This window comes from Mastigoproctus giganteus, chromosome 7 (genome assembly GCF_048544385.1).
Source record: "Mastigoproctus giganteus isolate SK-2022 chromosome 7, ASM4854438v1, whole genome shotgun sequence".
Lineage (NCBI taxonomy): Eukaryota > Metazoa > Arthropoda > Arachnida > Uropygi > Thelyphonidae > Mastigoproctus > Mastigoproctus giganteus.
The window spans coordinates 83,045,681-83,068,221 of NC_143581.1; the positions used below are offsets into that span (position 1 = coordinate 83,045,681).

Consider the following 22,541-nt stretch of genomic DNA (forward strand, 5'->3'; position numbering starts at 1 on the left):
TGCAAAAATTTGTTAAACAAAAATTTTGTTATAAAGAAATATGACCTTTTCCACAATGAAAAATAATTCAACATTCAGAAATACAGTAAAAGATGTTTTCTAACATTTCCAAACAATTTATTAATACATAACAAATTAAGATACGATTTTTTTTTTCCATACAACATGATGCACACAATATTAGTACACTTAAGAATTATTTTTCAAAATATTTGGTTATCTTTTGTTGTACACTGTATTTACTGTACATCAATCATTTAAAATTTTTTTGCATTTGTTTTAAAGATACCTTTTGTATTCTCGGGAACATCTTCACACTGCAGGCCACGATGAAGTTTCAAACATGAAATGCCAACATTTCATGTTTAGAAGGATTAATACCTTCGTTATCCTCATTTTTCTGTTCTTGTCATCGATATTGTCATTAGCTCTTTGAACTAGTTCTTAAATTTGAATTTTTTTTTTTTTTTTTTTGTGAAACTGTCCAAAATGTGGAAGTCATTGAGGTACTGTAACCATGTAAATAGAGATATGAAAAATTTACAGGAACATTTAAGGAAAAAAACACACTTCTGCAAAACAACAGTTGATTATTTGCAAAGAAATCCACTCTCTCCTAATTCCCTAAGAGGGCGCTTACAGTAGAAAGTTGACCAGAGCCCATTGTTCACATTGGGAATACCCCTCAACCAGTGCAAGTTCTCGGTATGTGGGACAGGTGGTCAGATAGGATTTACGAGTATCACTAAGTGGAATAATCCCTTTAGCTCTCTTAATTTGTGCAGCAGCACTAATTGCCTAAATTGCCTGAAGGCCAGAAGTGTGAACAGTATCCAAGTCTCCCTAATCTGTTCGTTATATGAAATTTTTTTTTGCTCAACCAAAACTATTTTACGTTTGTTAAACAGAGGTCCGACTGAGTAATGGTTATAAAGTTTTACATAGAAAATATCTTAACAATAGACAGTGAAAAATGCAAATTTAGTTAAATAACTTTAAGCGTATGTATCTGAATAATGGTTAAACATGTGAAAAAAAAATTAATGAATATTTCAAATTTCGAAATGTACTGCACGCAAATGTCACACGCTGTTAAAAAAGGTGTCGATACGACATACTGTTGTGTACTGTCACAAAAAAGCCCTGATCAACAATATTGATGAAGGTATATCAAGCTTAATGTCAAAGTTTGCAGATGATACAAAGGTTGGCAGGGTTGTTAATAACAGTATGCTGCTGCAACAAGATCTGGAAAAGTTGGGCAGATGGACTGAGAAGTGGCAATTGAAGTTTAACATTGACAAATGCAAAGTACTACAAATAGGTAGTAGTAATCCCAAAGAAATGTACCAACTGGGTGGTGTTACATTTGGGGTAGTGGAGAATGAAAGATTTGGTGGTAACTGTGGCATTAGATATGGAGTTTTCTGAGCAGTGCAGAGAGGCTGTCAGTGTAGATCATGGGGTCTTGTCAATGATATAGAGGAATTGTGCAGGCAGGGATAAGGAGGTGATTATCCCCTTGATTATTCCTGATAAGGCAATGGTCAGGCCACATCTTGAGTACTGTGTATATATCTGGAAGCCTCATTTTAGGAAGGATGTAGAGTGCTAGAACGAATACAGAGAATGGCAACAAGATTGGTGAAAGGAACAAAGTGGGGCTCTTATGTAGAAAGGCTTAAGTTCTGCAAATTGCAACTTCTGCAGACTAAGCACCTGTGAGGTGATCTGATTGAGGTGTATAAGGCCTTAAATGGATTGAGTAGGCTCCATGCTGATCAAATTCTTCCTCTTGCTCAAATTACAAATAGATGTGCGGATAGTTGATTGCTGGAACAAACTTCCATCTCTTGTTGTGGAAGTTGATAGCTTAAATAAATTCAAGGCAGAACTAGAGAAACATTTGGAACGAATGGATCAGTTAAATGGGAAGGTTTTTTTTTTTTTTTTTTTTGTGGCTGATGCTGTATAAGCTTGCTTTCTTCCATCATTGGAAGAAATCAAGTGCTTTAGAAAAATATCACAGAAACACTCAAAGTTGATTCTGATAACAGAAGATGTGATTCTAATAAACGATAAAAATGTAGTGTATTTTATTGATTTGAATCGGTTCTTTGAAACTTGATTCTCTAGAGCGGCTGATTCTAATAACGGTGATCACTATAACTGGCGCTGATTGTATATAATACAAAATTATTTTTTGCATCCGATTCGTTTGTGACTACATCATAGCATTCAATCAAATTAGTCAGACAAGATTTCCCCATGCTGTCTGAAGTATAACTGCAGCCATGCCTAGATGATCCTGCATTATTTCTTTTACCAGTGACTCCATTATTTTCCTTGGAACAGAAGTTAAACTAACGGGTCTGCAATTACTCGTGCCACCCTTTGATCCTCTTTTTGTGGGGGATACATTCACACATCAAGTCGGCAGAGCCTCCCCTGAATCCACAGATGCTCTCATAATTATGTCTAAGGGTTTGCCTACTTCTTTTACTGTCTCCCTTAATATAATTAGACAGATCCCATCCACTCCGGGTGCCTTTCTTAGGTTTAACTTCAACAATTTCCCTTCCACTTTCCCCTCAGTTATTACAAAAGCATTTAGCTCTCTCTGTTAGAGTTTGATAAACTACTGGCATCCCCTTTCCTAAAGAATTCTCATGTGTGAATGGAGATGCAAATGGTCCATGAATTTAGCTGACAGGTGTTTGATCATTTCATTATGGATGAGATCTGGTCCAGAAGCACTTGGGTAAGAGTTAGAACTGTTTTTAACTCTTCTACGGTGAAGGGTCCATTATAAGAACGAGAATCCTTACATTTGAAGTTAATAGGCAGCTTTTCCTGTTTATCTTTCAGGACCAAGAAATCTGGGGAGTAAGAGGGTGTTGAAGAGATGGTAGCAAGTCTCCGCAACAATTAGTTATTGTAAATAGGTCTGCAATTACACATCCGGAGGATGGAAATAGGGCTTACAATACAGAGATTCCAAATACAAGGATCCCAGTCATTTTTTTCCGGTATTGATACAAAAATACCGGTCTTTCAGTACTAATTTAAAAAATAATTATCCATGATTTATTCACATAAAGGTTATAAAATCAACAACAATAAATCATTAATTGCTGAATTTGCAAATGAGGGATTGTTATACACAGTTCAAATGCAGCAGAAACCTGTAAACATCATGAAACTATAAGACAAAATCTTACAAATATATTTCTCTTAGTAAGTATAGTGTGTGTGTGTGTGTGTGTGTGTGTGTGTGTGTGTGTGTGTGTGTGTGTGTGTGTGTGTGTGTGTGTGTGTAGAAGTAAAGCACTTAAGGAATAATGAAAACATCATTATGGAAATATTTCCATTAGTGGCAGTAGGCCTGGTAGTGCAATTAAAGAATATGGTGAACAATGGTATGGCAAGTGCGGAAGGGTTAAAATTAAAAGCTTCTGAACAATAGTTTAATCCCTCTATTACACCTCTTGCAACATTTAGTGCATTTTGGGAAAGGGTGCCGGTATGGAACAGTTCAAAGGTATTGTGAACAGGTGATCTAGAGGTAAAAGATGAAAGCGTTTCATTGTGTGGGGGAAATATTCTGTTTTTCCCACAAGGAAGAACAGTGAGTTTAAAGAATAATGCCACGATTGGGTCAGTTTTAAATTAGATAGGGGAAAATACGTAAATGCGTGCAAACCCCAGAGGAGTTTGCAAGCATTTACGTATTTATTACGTGCAAACCCCTCTGGGGTTTGCACATAAGCTTGCGTATAAAAAAGCAGTACAAGGGACGATTGTAACTTGCAATCAATTCAATAAATAAATAAATGAGAAGGAAATATATAAGGTGCTCGCACCACGAGGGTGTTTTGGTGGTTGTTGTTCGGAGGGGTTGCAGACTTCCAGTGGTAGTTCTGGGTTCAGTTCTGGGAATGTCCAGCTATATAGTGAAGGGTTTTGGCAGGCATTTTCCTGCTAGAAGTTAATCCAGAATTTGAATAACAAGCCAGTCAGATAGTGCCCTAGCGTCTACTACTGTTGTGGTAATTTCCTTCAGTATTAACAGAGAACTGTTCTCGCAATTCCGAAATAAGACAGTACTGGAAGAGCTATACAGCAAAGATGCAGAGTTCAACTAGTGGGGGGGAGAGATCACCGCACTCTGTGGAAGGAACCCGCACAAAGGAATCCCACCGTGAAAGAAGGAAGGTAAGTCCTCTGAACTGTGTTGTTTTGGAAATGGTACTTAAATAAAGTGGGAGATTATTTTAGAGCAAGGTTGAAGAAACACGAGAAATAAGGAAGTTTAGTACTGAGTTGGTTTATTGGTTGAAGTTGTAAAGAAAATTGATATTGCTAAATTAAGAGAGATTACATGGAATTGTTAGTATTAAGTTAGCAACTTATGAATTGCTGTTGTGAAGAGAATTGATATTGGTGATTTAGAGAAATATGAGGAATTTATTAAGATTGAATTAGTTTAGTGTTTGAAGCTGTAGAGAGAGTTGAGATTGTTAATTGAGAGAAATTTTATGGAAATGATAGCATGTATTAACAGATTAAATGGGAAAAATAATAGATTAGATGTAAATGAACACCAGTTTGAATAACAAGCCAGTCAGATAGTGCCCTGGCTTCTACTACTGTTGTGGTAATTTCCTTCAGTATTAACAGAGTACTGTTCTCTGTTAATAGAACAGTTAATATTGTTAATAGTTCTCTGTTAATATTGTAAGTAGATTTGTATGACAAATGACTTTTGTTTTATATTTGTGTCATTGCTCTTGAGAAACTGACACCTCACATATAATATATACTCATTTGGGGGGGGGGGGGGAATATCCCTCAGCTCCTGGAAATTCTCATTTTTTTTTAATGCAGTCTGGTAGCTTGTGGGGCTTAGTGCTTGAGGGGAGCTGCTAAACAAAATTCATAACAATGGCCACTGACGGCGATACTAAGGTACAGGGAAATAAAAATTAATAAATAAATAAATAACCCCCCACCACCACCACTTAGATTTGGTTTCCTCACCAAGCTTAACCAGCAGTCCCTTTCTTTCATTAATATGGATATAGTGCCATAAAAAGTCAAAAAGGAAATAAGATTTTTTGAAGATGAGGGAATAAGGGGGGTTAAACTGCAACTAGTTTACGACTATCTCAGTATAAAGCTACAACCACCACAGAATCCAAAAGGACGTTTTTTGCCACTAGTTAAATATGTACCAAAATTAGATCCAGTTTAAACGATAATGCTATTGAGTTTCTTAAGAGCTCACTTTATTCAGACAGGTGGATGCTTATTTTTTTTGTTTTTAGAATAACTGTATGTTTAATCATTTTTGCTAGAATATTTATTATTGTAATAAAAGTTTGAGTCTAGAGTGAATATTATTAAACGAATGTAAAATGTCTTGGATAGTACTACTATCAGTAATAACTAGAACATTGTCTAAATACCTCGCCTAGTATGTGATATGGGGTATAAAAGGCTTCAAATGTATACGTTCAATCGTTGAGAGATATACCTCCGATATTAAGCAGCTCAAGCTCAATCCCATCAGCAAACCAAAAATTTGTTTGTATACTTTGTCTCGAAAGGTGATATAGTTGGCCTCAACTAAGAGTTTAATTAAGTGAAAAATTTCTTTAATAGTAAGCTTCATATAATTAATCGGTATAGAATCATTATTTAACATATCCCAAATAATATCTAATGTGTATTCAATATTTACATTCATATATAAAGAGGTAACATCTAGTGAGTTAGATTGATTTCAATTTTTTCATACGTAGAACATCATACAGAAGTGTTCTACGTATTATATTGAGGTAAACTTCTATTATTTTATAAATATTATATCATACTTTGGCATTAAACTGAAGGATATTGTTAATTAGCTTCACAACACACAAAAAAAAAAAAAAAAATTTTAAGCTAATGTAAGACATTACATGTAATTGCTTTGTATGTTTTACATATTTAAGCAAGCAATGTATACTATTACACCTGATGGCCAATTCATTAACTGCCCAGTGTCAGCAAATTCATTAACTACCCAATATAATTATTATTTTTATTTATTTATTTTTTTATTATTATTTATTTTATTTTATTTTTTTTTGTTTTACAAATTATTTTTGGGAATGCATGATGCGAAGTTCATAAAATGCGAAGTTAGTGTGCTGCATTCACAGGAAATCTCATTATTTATAGCATTTCTTGGGGAAATGCAAACGGATACCAGAAACATTTTAGACTTTGAAGCTGGCAAGAAGTAGAAATAGAATATTCAGCTCTGAGTCCCATAGACTTGCTCATAATTAAGAGGAAGATGCTAACTTTCAGTTAATTCCTAGAAGTAAAGTCACAAGATATAAAGTACTACCCAAATTAGAAGGATCTGCCTGGCTGGTGTGGATACATCATCCAACACAAAGCTAGCTACTGGATCTGAACACCAAAGAAACAATATGACTGGCTATTGTGTGCAATACAGATTTTCCCATCATGGTATAAAAATGGATGTTTGTGTGGAACAGTCTGACAGATTTTATTTTTATGGAATAACAACTGCTGAAGTCAGAGCAGCAATGACAGCTTGACAAACTCTACATTAAAGCAGTGCACGAGAGAAATATGAAATGCTCCAGTTGCAAACTGAATGTGTTTATTAGCAGTTTAGATTGAAATACCTAAAAATGGAATTTCTAGCAGAGGAATGACTTGGAAACCACAGCTGAGACTGGACAAATGCATGATAAAGATGTAATGACATAATCCTATCTGCTCCCCAAGAAGAGGACATAGCACAGACCTCTTGTATTTTACCTGATATTTACCTTTATTCTTATATGTCAATTATGCTGGAGGAAAGTCTGTTTTTGATCAAAAATCAGTAGGAGAAATTGTTTCCATCACTACTATAGAATAGCATTTTGCCCATTTTGTTCCAGGTCTCGGTGAAGATTCCATTTGCAACAAAAGGCACAATGCTGTCATGTGTACCAATACAAACAGTTCTTAAAATATATAATCAATGTTTATGCAAAATTACTATTATATAAAAACATTACACCATTTTTTTCATTGAAGATTTTGTGTGTTAAGTGTAATATATTTAGACTAAGGCGCTAAGCTTATGTATTATGATGCTAAGCACTTTATGATGCTAAGCACTTTATATACATAGTGTAATATATTTCAAAAGAAAATCTATACAAAATCATTTTTCAATAATCTCAATAACACATATTTCATTTCTCAATAACACACTGCATTTCATTTAATTAATATTTCAACTATAATAAGAGCTGGATAATACTGGCAACGAAGTGCTTACTGAACATCATTGATAAATGGCCGACATTCTTCTGGAACATCAATTGGAGTGGTTACTGAAGTCCCATTTCCATTTTTCTTTTTACTGTTAGATCGTGGTGGTGGTGGTGTAGCGTTTTGTCTTTGCTCATTATGTTTCTCTTTCAAGCGTTCTCTAATCCTTTGTTCTTCAGATGGCGTAAGGTAAGATATACCTACAGCAAACAGAAGAGCCAATATGAGAAATTCATGACTTGATGAAAACTCAAAATCGTATCAGGGTTAGCCATATGATATAAGAAAGCCTTAATCTTTTGTTTGAAGCCACCCAAAAATAAATATAACTTTTTTAAGAATAAATAAAATAACTGTGTTTCACTCCTCACATAAATATCAATTCAGCTGACCTTAGAATTAATTTCTCAAGCTCTAGGGAGATAACCTATTCCAGTAGTTAAAAATGCACTGGCTAAAAGTAAACTATTTACAATCCAGTTTACACTGATGCAAAATAAAACTGTAATTTGAATTTATGATCTCTAGTTCTAGTATCATTCATATCCACAAAATTTTCGCTCTCATTCCCCTCTCAGAGCACTATAAACCCTATAAACTCTGATTCCCCTCTCAGAGCCTTAGTTACAAAGCTCTGCAGCCCACATATTTGCAATCACTCCTTTGCATGTGTGTAGTAGTGGCAAATGATGCAAGAAAGCAAAGCTTATATAGTATCAGCAAAAAAAAAAAAAAAAAAAAAAAAGACTAAGCTACCCACAGCAAACTCTAAATGGGAAATATTCAGGGAAGTAATCAAAAAATCTACTAGGCTTTTCATACCAATGAAGAAATACTGTTCAAAGCTCAGACCTAAATGGATGTCAGATGACCTACTCAGACACGTGGCAGAGAAGGAAAGCGCACAGGATGCATATATATCAGATGATACAGAAGTCTATGGCAGATATACATTAGTCTGTAATCAAGTCACAAAGGAGGTTAGGTGAGCTAAAGCAGATTATAAGTAGTCTCTGGCAAAGCAAAAACTTTTCTATGCTTACAATAACAGTAGAAGAAAGGTCTTGAATCACATTGAGTCACTTCATATCTATGACTTAACTGTTGATAACCCTACTCAGGTAGCAGACAAATTGAATAGGTATTTTGCATCTACATTCACTTTGTGATACCTGAAAGGAAAGTAGAAGAGAAACTGTTGAAGTAAAACATAAGAAAAACACCTGGATTGGATGGGATCTATCCGGTTATATTAAGGGACAGTAAAGGAAGTAAGCAAACCCTTAACCATAATTATGAGAGCACCATTGGATTCGGGGGAGGTCCGTGTGGACTGCAGATGTGCGAATATAATTCTGATTCATAAAGTAGTGGGGGGGTTAAAAGGTGATGTGAGAAACTACAGACCTGTAAGCTTAATGCCTGTTCCAGGGAATAATGAATTCACTGGTTAAAGAAGTAACACAGAACCATCTGGACAAACATGCAATTAAACTGCAATTGCAGCATGGATTTGTTAAGTAGCAGCCTTGTCTAACCATTCTGATAGGTTAATATGATGCAGTGACCAAGAAACTGGACGCAAAAAATTTTGGCATCATATACTTGGATTTCGGGAAGGCTTCTGATACTGTTGCACATAAAAGACTGCTGTACAAATTGGAGCAAGGTCGCATTAAGAGCAAGTTACTGTTATGGATAAAAGGATGGTTAAGTAGAAGAAGTCAGATAGTAGTTATCAATGGGCGCTGCTCTTTGTGGACTAATATTATTAGTGAAGTTCCCTGAAGTTCAAGTGCTGGGCCCATTGTTTTTTTCAATATTTATCAATGATATTGATGAAAGTATATCACACTTAAATTCTAAGTTTGCAGATGATACAAAGGTTGGCAGGGTGGTTAACAACAGTCATCAGGGTGAGCTACTGCAACAAGATCTAAGAAAATTGGGTCGATGGGCTGAGAAATGGCAGTTGAAGTTTAACATTGACAAATGCAAAGTACTGCACATGGATAGCAGTAACCCCAGGGTAACTTATCAACTGCATGATACATTATTCAGGGTAGTAGAGAACAAAAAAGACCTGGGGGAAATTGTGCAGTCAGACATAAAATTCTCTGAGTAGTGCAGACATGCTGCCAGGACAGCTCATGGGGTTTTGTCAATGATATACAGAAACTTTGCTAGCAAGGATAAGGAGGTGATTATCCCTTTGTATACAGCCATGGGAAATGGCAGTATGCATCTTGAGTACTGTATACAGGTCTGGAATGTATACTCAGCAAGATGCACTTTAGGAAGGATGTAGATCTGCTGGAATGGGTGCAGATAAGGGGAAACTAAACTAGTGAGGGGAATAAAAAGGTGCTCTTACGTAGAAAGGCTTCAGTTCTGCAAATTGCAGCATCTCGAGCCTTGGTGATACAAAGAGAAAATTTGGTAAAAATCAGCAATATTAATAACAAATTGGTCAACTGAGTGTCGGGCACTCAGAATGAAGGGTTCATAGTCATGAATGGTTGTTAGTGTAGTATTTCAAATAGAGAGCTTTATGGTAACTGAAAAACGTTTCTAGTACCCCGGCTTGGCCTAAAACTGAGGAACTAAGGAAAACTGTCTATTTGAGCCTTTCCAGTTGTGAATGACAAGGGTGGGAGAAGCAACTCAGACTTCTTCCTGGAGAAGTGATTAAAGTCTTGGGGGAGAAGCAACTGGCAGGTGAGAACCATGCAAGACTCCACCACTGCCGCTAACCACCACTCACCACCGCCGCCGCCTCAGCACTGGCTCTCTGAGTACCTCCTTGCTGGGACAACTCCAACTTTGAAAATTGTTAAAAAATACTTCTCGTTGCAAAATTTATAAATGACCTTGATAGAATTATTAACTAACTATTTATAAACCTTTTTGTCACCAAAAGGAGAGTTACTTAGTACAGAGAAGCACGCCATTGAAGTGCAATAAAATATTGTTTTTTTAATTTTAACACAAAAAGTAAATGACAGATTTCAATTGGAATAGTTTTCCCTTGATAAGCATTAAATAACGCATAGCTAATGTGATTTTTAAATATTTAGCTCCATTAGCGACAGAAATAGGGGGGACACAAAAATTACTCACATTTTCCCGACTGGCACCGCCGTTTTTAATTTTAAAATTATATTTTAAACGTACTCATTGAGCTCTTTCCAACGGTGTATAAAAAGCTATAGGTTGTTGACAACATTTTGTCACCCCCTCCCCATTTCTCAGACAAATTTTTGTCAACAATGATCAATATGGCGTTATGTTGGCCCACATAATTTTTTTTTTTTTTATGAGAACCCCAAACACGAGACGTATTATAACCTATAGTACTTAGTACCGTGCTTGGGTTGGAGGTCGAGAACACGAAAGAAGATATTTGTTGATATTGGACTTGAACTTCTGTAGATTGTAATTTTCAGGAAATACGTATGAAGGAAGTTTGTTCCACAAAACGGCAGTTGAATGAATAAATGAGGAAGATGAAAAGTTGGTTCTGTGGGTTTGAAGTTGGACAGTAAATGGATGTTGGCTGGTGGCGGCACGTGTTCGGACTGTTTTGAAAGAGAGAGAGGAAATTATAGAAGCCAATTCAGAAGAACAGTGCCCATGGAAGTATCTGTAGAAGAGGCATGAAGCAGAAACAGTGCGTCTATGAGAAAGCGAGTGGAGAGACTCTGTTAGAGATGAATCATTAATTAACCTAACTGCCCTCTTCTGAATGGAATCAAGAAGCCTGAGAGAGGTTTTGGGGGCACCACCCCAGATGTGGGAACAATATTCCTTTGTAAAAAGGATAGGTGGAACAGGACCAGGGTATGTCTGCCAGGGGCAAAGGTTGATGACGTAGACCGGATATCATCTTTCAAGGGCACAAAAGGTGATATAGTTGTACACATTGGCACTAATGATATTAAGAGTAGGAGACCGGCGGAATTACTCAACAAGTACAGGTCACTGTTGAAAAAAAGCCGTGAAATAGGGTTGAATTTGAAAGTGTCTGCAATTCTGCCCAGACACGATAGGAGGGAGTACATGATGAGAGCCTTGTCGATCAATTCGGCCCTGGAAAGATTGTGCAAGGCTCAAGGGGTAGAATTTTTTTCAGCCTGGACTGTACTTGTTAACAGGAGAGATTGCTTCTACAGGGATGGGATACACTTAAATAGAAAGGGTGCAAGAATATTTGCTGATGCTATCGAGGCAGTGTTAGGTGGGTCGAAAAACTGCTAGTTTGGGGGGATACAAAACTAATAGTTTAACAGTGACCACAGGCAGAGGTGAAGGTGATTCTTGCACAACTTCTATTAGAATAAGTAGCGACCTGGAGCGAGGGGTGTTGGGGGTTTCAGGGACGGATGGCAGTCATCATGGAATAGTTGGGTATATGGGATGTGTTAGGGTAACAAGGAATAGGCATAGGAGCATGTATGCTTGCATGTATACCAATGCTAGAAGTATAGTAAATAAATTTGATGAATTTGAAGTGTTGGTCAAGACATCAAAGGCGGATATTGTTGGGATAGCAGAGACGTGGTGTCACAAAGATATGAGGAATGCAGAACTGGAATTTGGGGAGTACAATGTGTACAGAAAGGATAGACAGGACAGAAAGGGAGGGGGTGTTATGTTGTTAATTAAGAAAAACATAAAATCAAAGGAAGTGCACCCAGTTAATATAGATGAACAGTGCTCTGTTGAGTCAGTTTGGTGTGAGATAAGCACTGCGAAAGGAAAAATAAGAGTAGGAGTGTGTTATAGGCCTAATGACTTGAATGAGTACAATGAACAATTGTACAGAGAAATAGAGTGGGCCAGTAAATCAGAATGTCTTATAATGGGGGATTTTAACTTCCCAGATATTGACTGGAACTTGTGGGTTGGTCACTCACACACTAGTCAGACTTTTGTGGATTTATTGGATGATTGTTTTCTGCAGCAGCATGTTCGAGAGGCAACCAGATAAAGTAACACTCTTGATCTGGTTATCAGCAGTGATCATTCGTGTATTAAGAATTTGCAGATAAAGGAACCACTAGGTGGCAGTGATCACAGTGTGCTGAAGTGGGATTTACTCAAAGAGGTAACTACCGTCAGGGGTAAAGGAAAGGGTTTTTGCTTCCGTAAAGGGGAGTACAGTGGTCTCAGACAGTTTTTAAATTCTGTACAGTGGGATCAACTGACGATGTTACAAACAGTAAATTCTAAGTGGGAAGCATTCAAAGAATTAATCGTGGAAGCTACTAGACTTTATATACCGATTAAGAAATATCGTTCAAGATTTAGGCCTAAATGGTTATCAAATGAACTAATGAGACTCGTAACAGAGAAGAAAAATGCATGGGATGCATATAAATTATCAGGTGACGCAGAAGCCTGTGGCAGATATAAGCTAGTCTGTAATCAGGTCACAAAGGAGGTTCGGCAGGCGAAGGCGGATTACGAGAAATCTTTGGCAAAAGATGCTAAGAAAAACAGCAAGGATTTCTTTACTTATATAAACTCTAAAAGGAAGGGGATAAATATGATTGGTCCACTTGACATCGATGGTTCGACTGTTGATGATCCTGCTCAGATAGCAAACAAACTGAATGAGTATTTTGCATCTACATTCACACGTGAGGAATTATTACAATTTGAAAATGGAAGAAGGTTATCAAATTGTAGCAGTGTGCTTAATGATTTTGTAATAACTGAGAGCAAAGTGGAGGAGAAATTGTTGAAGTTAAACATAAGAAAGGCACCTGGGGTGGATGGGATCTATCCAGTTATTTTAAAGGAGGCGGCAAAGCAACTAAGCAAACCCTTAGCCATAATTATGAGAGCATCCTTGGACTCAGGGGAGGTTCCCACGGACTGGAGATGTGCAAATGTGTCCCCAATTCACAAAGGTGGATCGAAGGGTGACACGAGTAATTACAGACCAGTTAGCTTAACTTCTGTTCCGGGTAAAATAATGGAGTCGCTGGTTAAAGATGCATTGCAGGATCATCTAGACAAGACTGCAGCAATAATTCAAACACAGCATGGGTTTGTTAAGGGAAAGTCTTGTCTGACAAATTTGATTGGTTATTATGATATGGTCACAAAGGAACTGGATGCAAAAAATAATTTTGATATCATATACTTGGATTTCAGGAAAGCTTTTGACACTGTTGCGCATGGAAGACTACTGTACAAATTGGAGCAGAATGGTATTAAGGGTAAGCTGCTACAATGGATAAAAGGATGGTTAAGTGGGAGAAGACAGAGGGTGGTAATCAATGGGTGCTGCTCTTCGTGGACTAATGTTATTAGTGGAGTCCCACAGGGTTCGGTGTTGGGTCCACTGTTGTTTTCTGTATTTATCAATGATATTGATGAAGGTATATCAGGCTTAATGTCGAAGTTTGCAGATGACACAAAGGTTGGCAGGGTTGTTAATGACAGTAATGGCAGTGTGCTACTGCAACAGGATCTAGATAATTTGGGCAGATGGGCTAAGAAGTGGCAACTGAAGTTTAACTTTCACAAATGCAAAGTACTGCATATGGGTAGAAGTAACCCCAGAGAAACGTACCAACTGTGTGGTACTACACTTAAGGTGGTAGAAAATGAAAAAGACCTGGGAGTAATTGTGCAGTCAGATATGAAGTTTTCTGAGCAGTGCAGACAGGCTGCCAGGGCGGGTCATGGGGTTTTGTCAATGATATATAGGAATTTTGCTAGCAGGGAAAAGGAGGTGATTGTCCCTCTGTATAAGGCAATGGTCAGGAAACGCCTTGAGTACTGCGTACAGGTCTGGAGGCCTCATTTTAGGAAGGATGTAGATTTGCTTGAGCGTGTACAGAGAAGAGCAACACGATTGGTGAGGGGAATGAAGGGATCCTCTTACCAAGAGAGGCTTAAGTTCTGCAAATTGCAGTGGCTGGAGACTAGGCACCTGCGCGGTGATCTGATTGAGGTCTATAAGGCCTTGAATGGGTTGAGCACGCTGAATTCTGATGGGATCCTTCCACTTCTTCAGATTACCAACCTACGGGGACATAAGTTCAAATTAAGAAAGGACAGATGTAGAATAGATGTGCGGAAATTTGCCTTTAGCCAGCGGGTGGTTAATTGCTGGAACAAACTTCCATCTGTCGTTGTGGAAGTTGATAGGTTAAATAAATTTAAGGAGGAACTGGACAGGCATTTGGAGGGAATGGTGTGATTTTTTTTTTTTTTTTGGCTGATGCTGCATAAGCTCCTACACTTGCTTTCTTGCATCATGTGCCACTACTACTACTACTACTATTCCATGGCAGGGCGGATTTGCGATTTATACAGAGTGAGCAGCTGTTTGGGAGAAAAGTAACGCCGTGAGCGAAAGAGAAAACCAAGTTTTTTAGATGCAGAGGAAGCAATATTTGTAATGTGCTTGTGCCAAGAGAGATTAGAAGTCAGGGTAATCCCCAAAAGAGATATATCATTTTGCCTAGAAATCGGAGTGTCACTAAAGATAAGCATAGGAGCAGAAGAATCCTTTTTGCGAGATATAAGACAAGATTGAGTTTTAGAAGGGTTGAAATCAACTAAGTTGTCTTTGCCCCACTGGAGAATTACCTGAAGATCGGCATTTAAGGAATTGGCAGCAGATTTTCGAGACCTTGAAGCTGATTGAGCTGGACAAGGTTTCTCAAAATGGAAAGTTGAATGCAATGTGCTATCATCGGCAAAACTATGGACAGGATTTCCAGTCAATGGAAGAAGGTCATTGATATACAAGAGGAAAAGAGTGGGGGAAAGAACTGAACCTTGGGGGACACCGGCATTAGTGGAGAAGTTAGAAGACAGAGAGCCATCTACCATCACCCTCAGTGAGCGATCAGAGAGAAAACTGGATAACCAATTACTAAAAACAGTTGGCAAACCATAAGATGGAAGCTTGTTTAGAAGACCTTTATGCCAAACACGATCAAAAGCCTTTGAGATGTCAAGAGCAACTACTTGTGTTTCACCGAACCTTTCCATTGAATTAGTCCATAAATGGGTAACATAAGCGAGAATATCACCAGTGGATCGACACTGACGGAATCCATACTGGCGATCGTTGATCAGACGGAAGGTTTCTAAGTAGTTTAAGAGTTGGCGGTTAATTGATTTCTCCATTACTTTAGAAAGAGTAATTGTAAAGAGTAATTTAAAAAGTAATTGCAATGGGACGATAATTGGATGGGCGGGATTTGTTACCCTTTTTAGGAACTGGCTGGATATGAGCAAATTTCCAAGCAGAAGGAAAAACACCTTTGGAATAAGAATGTGAAAAAAGGCGGCAAATAATAGGAGAAAGTTCAGGAGCACAGGTTTTGAGAACAAGTGGAGAAATACCATCAGGACCTGGAGCTTTCTTAGCATCAAGATTCATCAAAATCCTTCTGATATCCTTTTGACGGAAGACCACAGGAGGCATTGAATGGAGCGTGTTAGGAATGGTGGAAGGTGTTTTACCAAGATCATTAATACATGAGCTCAAAGAAAAATGGGATGCTAGCAGGTCAGCTTTATCCTTGGCTGAAGTGACAACAAAACCATCTGGTTTGGACAGAGGTGGGAGCAGAGATGGGCAAAAGTTGCGGCCAATAGCTTTGGCAAGAGACCAGAATGCTCGGCTACCATTAGGGCAAGAAGCAAGTTTTCTACTCTTAGCCTGTTCAAACTCTAGTTTGGACTGATTAATAACTGCTTTACAATTGTTGCGAGCTTTGGTGTAGGCAGAAAATGGAACTGAAGAATTAGAAACAAGCCAATTACGATATGCAACGTTCTTCTCTTGGACAGCCTTAGCACATTTATTGGAAAACCAAGGTTTAGATAAAGGACGAGATTTTAAAGTGGAGTGTGGGATAAAGGATTCCATTCCTGAAAGAATAATTTCACTGACAGGATCTGAGCAAACGTTGACATCAGAAGTTTTGAAACAGTAATCTGACCAAGGAAAAGAAGAAAAGAAGTCTCGCAGGTCATCCCATTTTGCATTCTTGTAATGCCAAACAATACGAGGTTGGGAATAGCCATGAGATAAAGGTTCCATTGGAGAAGAGGCAATCACCAAGTTGTGATCTGAAGTGCCTAAAGGACCTCTCACTTCAACCTTGTACTTAGAAGGGTTGTTTGTGAGAAAAAGATCAAGCGTATTGGCTGTATGATTAGGATTGTCCGGTATTCTTGTAGGTAAATGAACAATCTGTGCTAGGTCATTAGTAATTGCAAAAGCCTCAGCATCTCGACCTGCTGGGTCGGTGTGACTAGAAAACGGAAGCCAGCTGGAGTTGTGAAGTTAAAATCACCAAGGAAAATTACCTCACTGTTAGGAAAGTTGGACTGGAGAAAGTCAAGTTGCAAAGAGAGGAAGTCAAAGAGCTCCAAGTGATTAGTGGAGTTGGGAGAACGGTAGAGACAACAGATGAATTTTACACAATGAGGTAGAGAGATTTTAAGCCAGAGAAGATCAAAGAGAGGAGATTCCAAATTGCCAAGTCTCTGACAGGGAATATCAGAACGGACATATGCACAAGTACCACCTTTGAGGCGAAAGGAATCATACAGCAAATAATTTGGACATCTGAGATGAGCAGTAGTTGAATCAACTGATAACTGAGATTCAGTCAGAAAAAGTACATGGGGTTTGGAAGACTGCATGTGGAAATGGACATCGTTGAGATTAGAACTGAGACCACGTATATTTGTGAAATGAATTAGGAAGTCCTTGGGAGGTTTAGATCTTTTCGCAGATAAGCTTGCTCTATTATTTTGACAATTCATGGTGTATTGAATAGTAAGAAAAAGTGGGTGGGACATGCTGTATGAAGTAATGAAATTTTTGGATACGGCGTACATGTGATAAGAATATACCCAGATCCTTGACATAACGTGGCCTCGACAATGTTCCCCGCATACACACTACTCGGACTCCCTCCAGTCACTATCTGGCAGAGTAGAGGTAGCAAGATTATACACTAGCTGATCCGGAAGCTTCCTAGAGAGTTACCAATAGGTTCAGTCCGGTGTACTAACTAGCGGCCGGCCTGCGAACACCGTTTTATAGCTGTACCCTTGAAATGTAAGGAATATTGGATCTCGCCACGACATTCATCATAACCTCAAAAATCATCAATCATACTGCATGATGGAAGAGATAGGGAAGGGTTGGCCGGAACTTAGCTCTAGAGACTAAACATGGGTTCCACCACTTCAAGCCTCCAATAAGCAAAGTGGTGGTATTTCACCTGTTGATGAGAGTCATCTACCACCTAGTACTGCCTGGTAACATAGAGGGGCGGCGTTCCTCCATGTGGTGTGGGTGCCACACCTCGACCCCTGCTTACGTTGGTTCACACCTGGGTGGTCACCCACCATGTACTTGTGCATGAAGGTTATACCCAGGATTACTAACAGTCCCACCATCGTGAAGGTGCAAGCAGAGGATTTGGCTGTCATAGACTGTCCGGACTTCGCCGAAATTTGGTCCACTTTGACTTGAGTGTCACCTGAATATCAGTTCCATCAGCGTTTTAGACTCCCACGTAGCAAGAACAGCTTGTCTGGCATATCTGAGAGAATGTCTATGACAACCTCAAGGACCAAATAATGCACAAAAATAATGCACAAACCCAAGCAAAATTTCAAGTAAATAGGTTGAATGGTTCCAGAGATACAATGCTGTGACAGATGGAGGATGGATAGACAGATAGGCAACCGCGTGACATAAGGGTCCTTCGTTAGACTACTGACCCTAAAAAGGAAGTCAAGAATTTGATTATCACACGTAGGAGACAGAGAACAATTTGAGCCAACCTCAAGACACGAAGCAGTTTAATAACTTGATTATGTAGCTCTGGGGAGGTAGGAATCAAGAGGTTAAAGTCGCAAAAAATGATCATTGATACTTTTAATTTAGCATTAAAGTTAATCCAAGAGAGAAACTGTACATAAGATTCCTCAATGGAGGCAGGGAAAGTAAATGTTAATTATAAACCCCCATAGATATCTGAACATCATCAACAATTAGCAAACTTTTGTTGAATTCCAGCACATTCAGGGATAAAGGGAATGAACTGGTGGATATACAGCCACTCCCTGACTTATGTAAGGGTTGCATTCCACAATCATAGCTTCAAATTTGTGAGAGTGACGTTCTGATTAATGTTTTTTTATTATTTGAAATGAGTTTCTCAGCAAAATCAAGAACCTTCTCCTTTCATTTTTGCAATAATTTAAAAACTGAATATCCTACAGTATTGGTATTAACCAATTTTTGGTTATTTCATTAAGCCAAATCTTTGTTAAGCAGTCAATTGTCTGAGCAAACAGCAGTTGTTCACATTCACTAATTTTCAAACGTCTGATATTTTGACCAAAATTGCATTTGTGTAAACAATGCACAATCAATTGTAACTAAGTTCAAAATAGTGTGAGGTTCATCTCAAACAAATTTTTGTTGGTGATTTCTCTGAGAATAATAATGATAATAATAATAAATAATTTAATTTCTTTTCTTCCATGATATGTACCACACTTTGGGAACAACTGTAGAGGAGAAAGGAATATAGAGGTTAGGATATGAAGTTCATTGTGCAGTGTAAGCAGGCAGCAAGGAAGGCACAAGCATATCATTTTTGAACTATTTATCAAACATCTGATAGAGATCATAATCCAACTGTATAAGGCAATTGCGATGTTGCACTCTGAGTACTCTGTCGCAGTATGCAGAGAACACCTAAAAAACCTCTTGACAAAATCCAAAGATAGGAAACATGCCTGGTCCCAACTGCAAAGAGGACGCTGGAAAAAAACTCTTCTAAATCTCCACAGCCCTCAACGTCTGCAGCAGCATGCTTATCAGCTGGAGAGTTAATTTTGGCAACGATGCTCGAAAGGTAAAACTTGCTGGCGTTATGCCTGTCTCCTCTCTCTCTTTTTGTAATTTTATAGTTCTGAAATTTTTGTAATTGCACACTTTTGTCATTTTTCCTACACATGAGATTTAAAAAAAAAAAAATCAATAAATAATGCTATTTACATGTTCATCAAACATTTCTTTTTTGCTTCAATCAAATTCAGTGCGCATAGCTGCGAGCGCTGCATAAGCATTTAGGGAAATTCCGACTTACGTAGAGTTCCGTAGAATGCAACCCTTACATAAGTCAGGGAGTGGCTGTATATCCACCAGTTCATTCCCTTTATCCCTGAATGGGCTGGAATTCAACAAAAGTTTGCTAATTGTTGATGATGTTCAATTTTCAAAAGAGCAACCTCCTAATTTGGTTTAAAATAGAGTGATTCATATAAGAGGGATTTTGCATTACTCAAATTGAGCTGAGAGAGAGTCAGTGTAAATTATATATTTTGGAAATGGGTGAAGATTCAGATTTTCTAGAGCTAATTTTATTCCATGTAGTTCTGCTGAAAAGTTGCTATACTCAGGTGGCAGGGAAGCTGAAATGATAGTAGAGAGAAACACTGCTGCTGTTCCAACGATTGATCAAGATTTGTACCCAATAGTATATATTGGCAGGAAATCAATATAGCTCTGTATATGGCTTGCATGGAGTTGTTTCATGTAGGTAGAACATTCTTACCCATTGAAGAAAATAGCTATCACAGTTCAGTTAAGGAAGGAGAGTCCAAGGTGGGTGAGAGTAATTCATTACCTGTTGACTATTGTGAAGAGGAACTTTCCAACTCTATGATATTTAAAGAAGTCGTATGCCTGCCGGTCTTATTTTACTAGGTTTATTTCTGTAGAGATTAGGTAACTGTGGATTGAAGAGGTATGGGTGAATAGGATGCAGACAGCAACTTTTTATTTTGGCTGCATACTTAAGTAGTAACATTTTTCTGCAGAGGTGCAAAGGGGGTTCATGAGCTTCAATACACAGACTATGAGTTGGAGATGTCCTGAAGGCTCCAAGTGCAATCCATAATGCATTGTGTTGTATAGAGTCTAGTCCAAGGGTTGGCAACCTTTTTTGAGAGAAGAGCCAATTTCTGATCTAATTAAAAAAAAAAAAAAAAAAATCTCTGCTCAAGCTGGGAGGGGGTGGGGAGTTTTTTAAGAAATGGAATAGAGTGGGAAGGTGTTTTATTAAAAATATACATATTTTGAAATATTATTTATCAATACTGAAAACACATAACAAACATCCAATTATGTATGGATTGATGTGACTTTTACTGCTGAACTTCTCGAGCGGGTGTCTCAATAACAAGTTAGAGTGCCGTAATTTTCATCTTTAAACGTACTGAGAGACTCACATTGTTCAGACGGTTTCTTCATTTATTTTTAATATAGTTCATGTTCGAAAATATTTGCCCACAGAAATTCATCGAACAAAAAACTGAGAGAAGTCCAAACAGAAATATTTTCAAATTTATATATGTGTCCGGTAAACTACTCCACGGATCTAACACAATTTGGTCTTGCTTTTTTCAACTCATCTATCTCCGCCCATTTGTGTAGAAGTGCAAGGGCAGCCTTTATTACCTCTCCAAATCCTCAATTTCAGTTTTAAAGCATGCACTCAACTTGTCCTTGATTTTTTAGTCGTCTTAACATCACTTCAAATTGTGCTTCATGTGGGCTAAAAGTTAAAGAGCTGCAGTTACATGCTCAAAGAACCTCATGCAGCTCGCGAGCCACAGGTTGCTGACTCCTGGTCTAGTCAGTATAGTAGCATTAGTAGAGGCATATGATGCAAGATGATGCAAGATTTTTATATGATGCTATATAGCATCATATAAAAAAAAAAAAAAAAACCTTCCCATTTCACCCATCCATTCACTACAAATGTTTGTAATTTTGCTGACCCCCACTACAACAGATGTAAGTTTGTTCCAACTATCAACCACCCGCTGGCTAAAGGTGAATTTAGACATCTATTCTATAATTGTCTTTCCTCAATTTGAATTTATGCCCACTCAGGTGAGTAATCTGAGCAAGAGAAAGAATCCCACTAGCATTGAGCTTCCTCAATCCATTCAAGGCCTTATACACCTCAATTAGATCACCTCACAGATACTTAGTCTACAGAAGCTGCAATTTGCAGAACTTAAGTCTTTCTTGGTAACACCAACCCTTTGTTCCACTCACCAATATTGTTGCCCTTCTCTGCTCATTCCAGCAGCTCTACATATTTCCTAAAATGAGGCCTCCAGACCTGTATACAGTACTCAAGGTGTGGACCTGACCATTGCCTTATACAAGGGGACAATCACCCCCTTATCCCTGCTAGCAAAATTCTTGTATATCATTGACAAGACATCATGAGCTACTCTTACAGCCTTTTTGCACTGCTCAGAAAATGTCATATCTGACTGCACAATTACCCCCAGGTCCTTTTCAATCTCCACTATCCTGAGTGTAGTACCACCCAGTTGATATGTTACTCTGGGGTTACTGCTACCCTTATGCAGTACTTTACATTAGTACCAAGGTGACATTAGTCCAAGAAGAGCAGTGTCCATTGATACATTCTGTCTTCTCCCACTCAACCATCCTTTTATCCATTGTAGCAACTTGCCCGTAATACCATACTGCTCCAATTTGTACAGTAGTCTTCCGTGTGCCACAGTAACAAAAGCTTTCCTAAAATCTAAGTATATGATATCAAAATGATTCTTTGCATCCAGTTCCTTTGTTACCACATCATAGTATCCAATTAAATTTGTCAGAGAAGACTTCCCCCTTAACAAGCCCACGCTGTGTCTGAACTATAACTGCAGTCTTGTCTAGATGAGACTACATCGCTTCCTTAACCAGTGGCTCCATCATTTTCCCTTCAACAGAAGTTAGACTAACAGGTCTGTAATTATCCGTGTCACCCTTTGATTCCCCTTCATGAATTAGGGACACATTTGCATATCTCCAGTCCATCGGGACCTCCCCTGAGTCCAAGGAAGCTTTCATAATTATGGCTAAGGGTTTGCTTACTTACTTTAATATAACTGGTTAGATTCCATGCACCCCAGGTGCCTTTCTTATGTTCACTTTCAACAATTTCTCCTCTACTTTGCTCTCAGTTATTACAAAATCATTTAGCTCCCTGCCAGAGTTTGATGAGCTTCTGGCCTCCACTTTCCTAAAGACCTCCTCACGTGTGAATGTAGATGCAGAATACTTATTCAGTTTGTCAGATACCTCAGCAGGTTCATCA

At 38.1% G+C, this 22,541-nt stretch overlaps 1 protein-coding gene across 1 annotated transcript in view; it reads right to left on the minus strand.

The window, feature by feature from the left end:
• Positions 1–22,541, minus strand: part of LOC150083034 (poly(A)-specific ribonuclease PARN-like) — a 504,128-nt gene that overhangs the window by 296,846 nt on the left and 184,741 nt on the right. Inside the window, exon 7 of the mRNA XM_090376989.1 lies at positions 7,352–7,544. Coding sequence (XP_090233115.1) covers positions 7,352–7,544 — 193 coding nt within the window. The remainder of the gene's footprint in view (positions 1–7,351; positions 7,545–22,541) is intronic.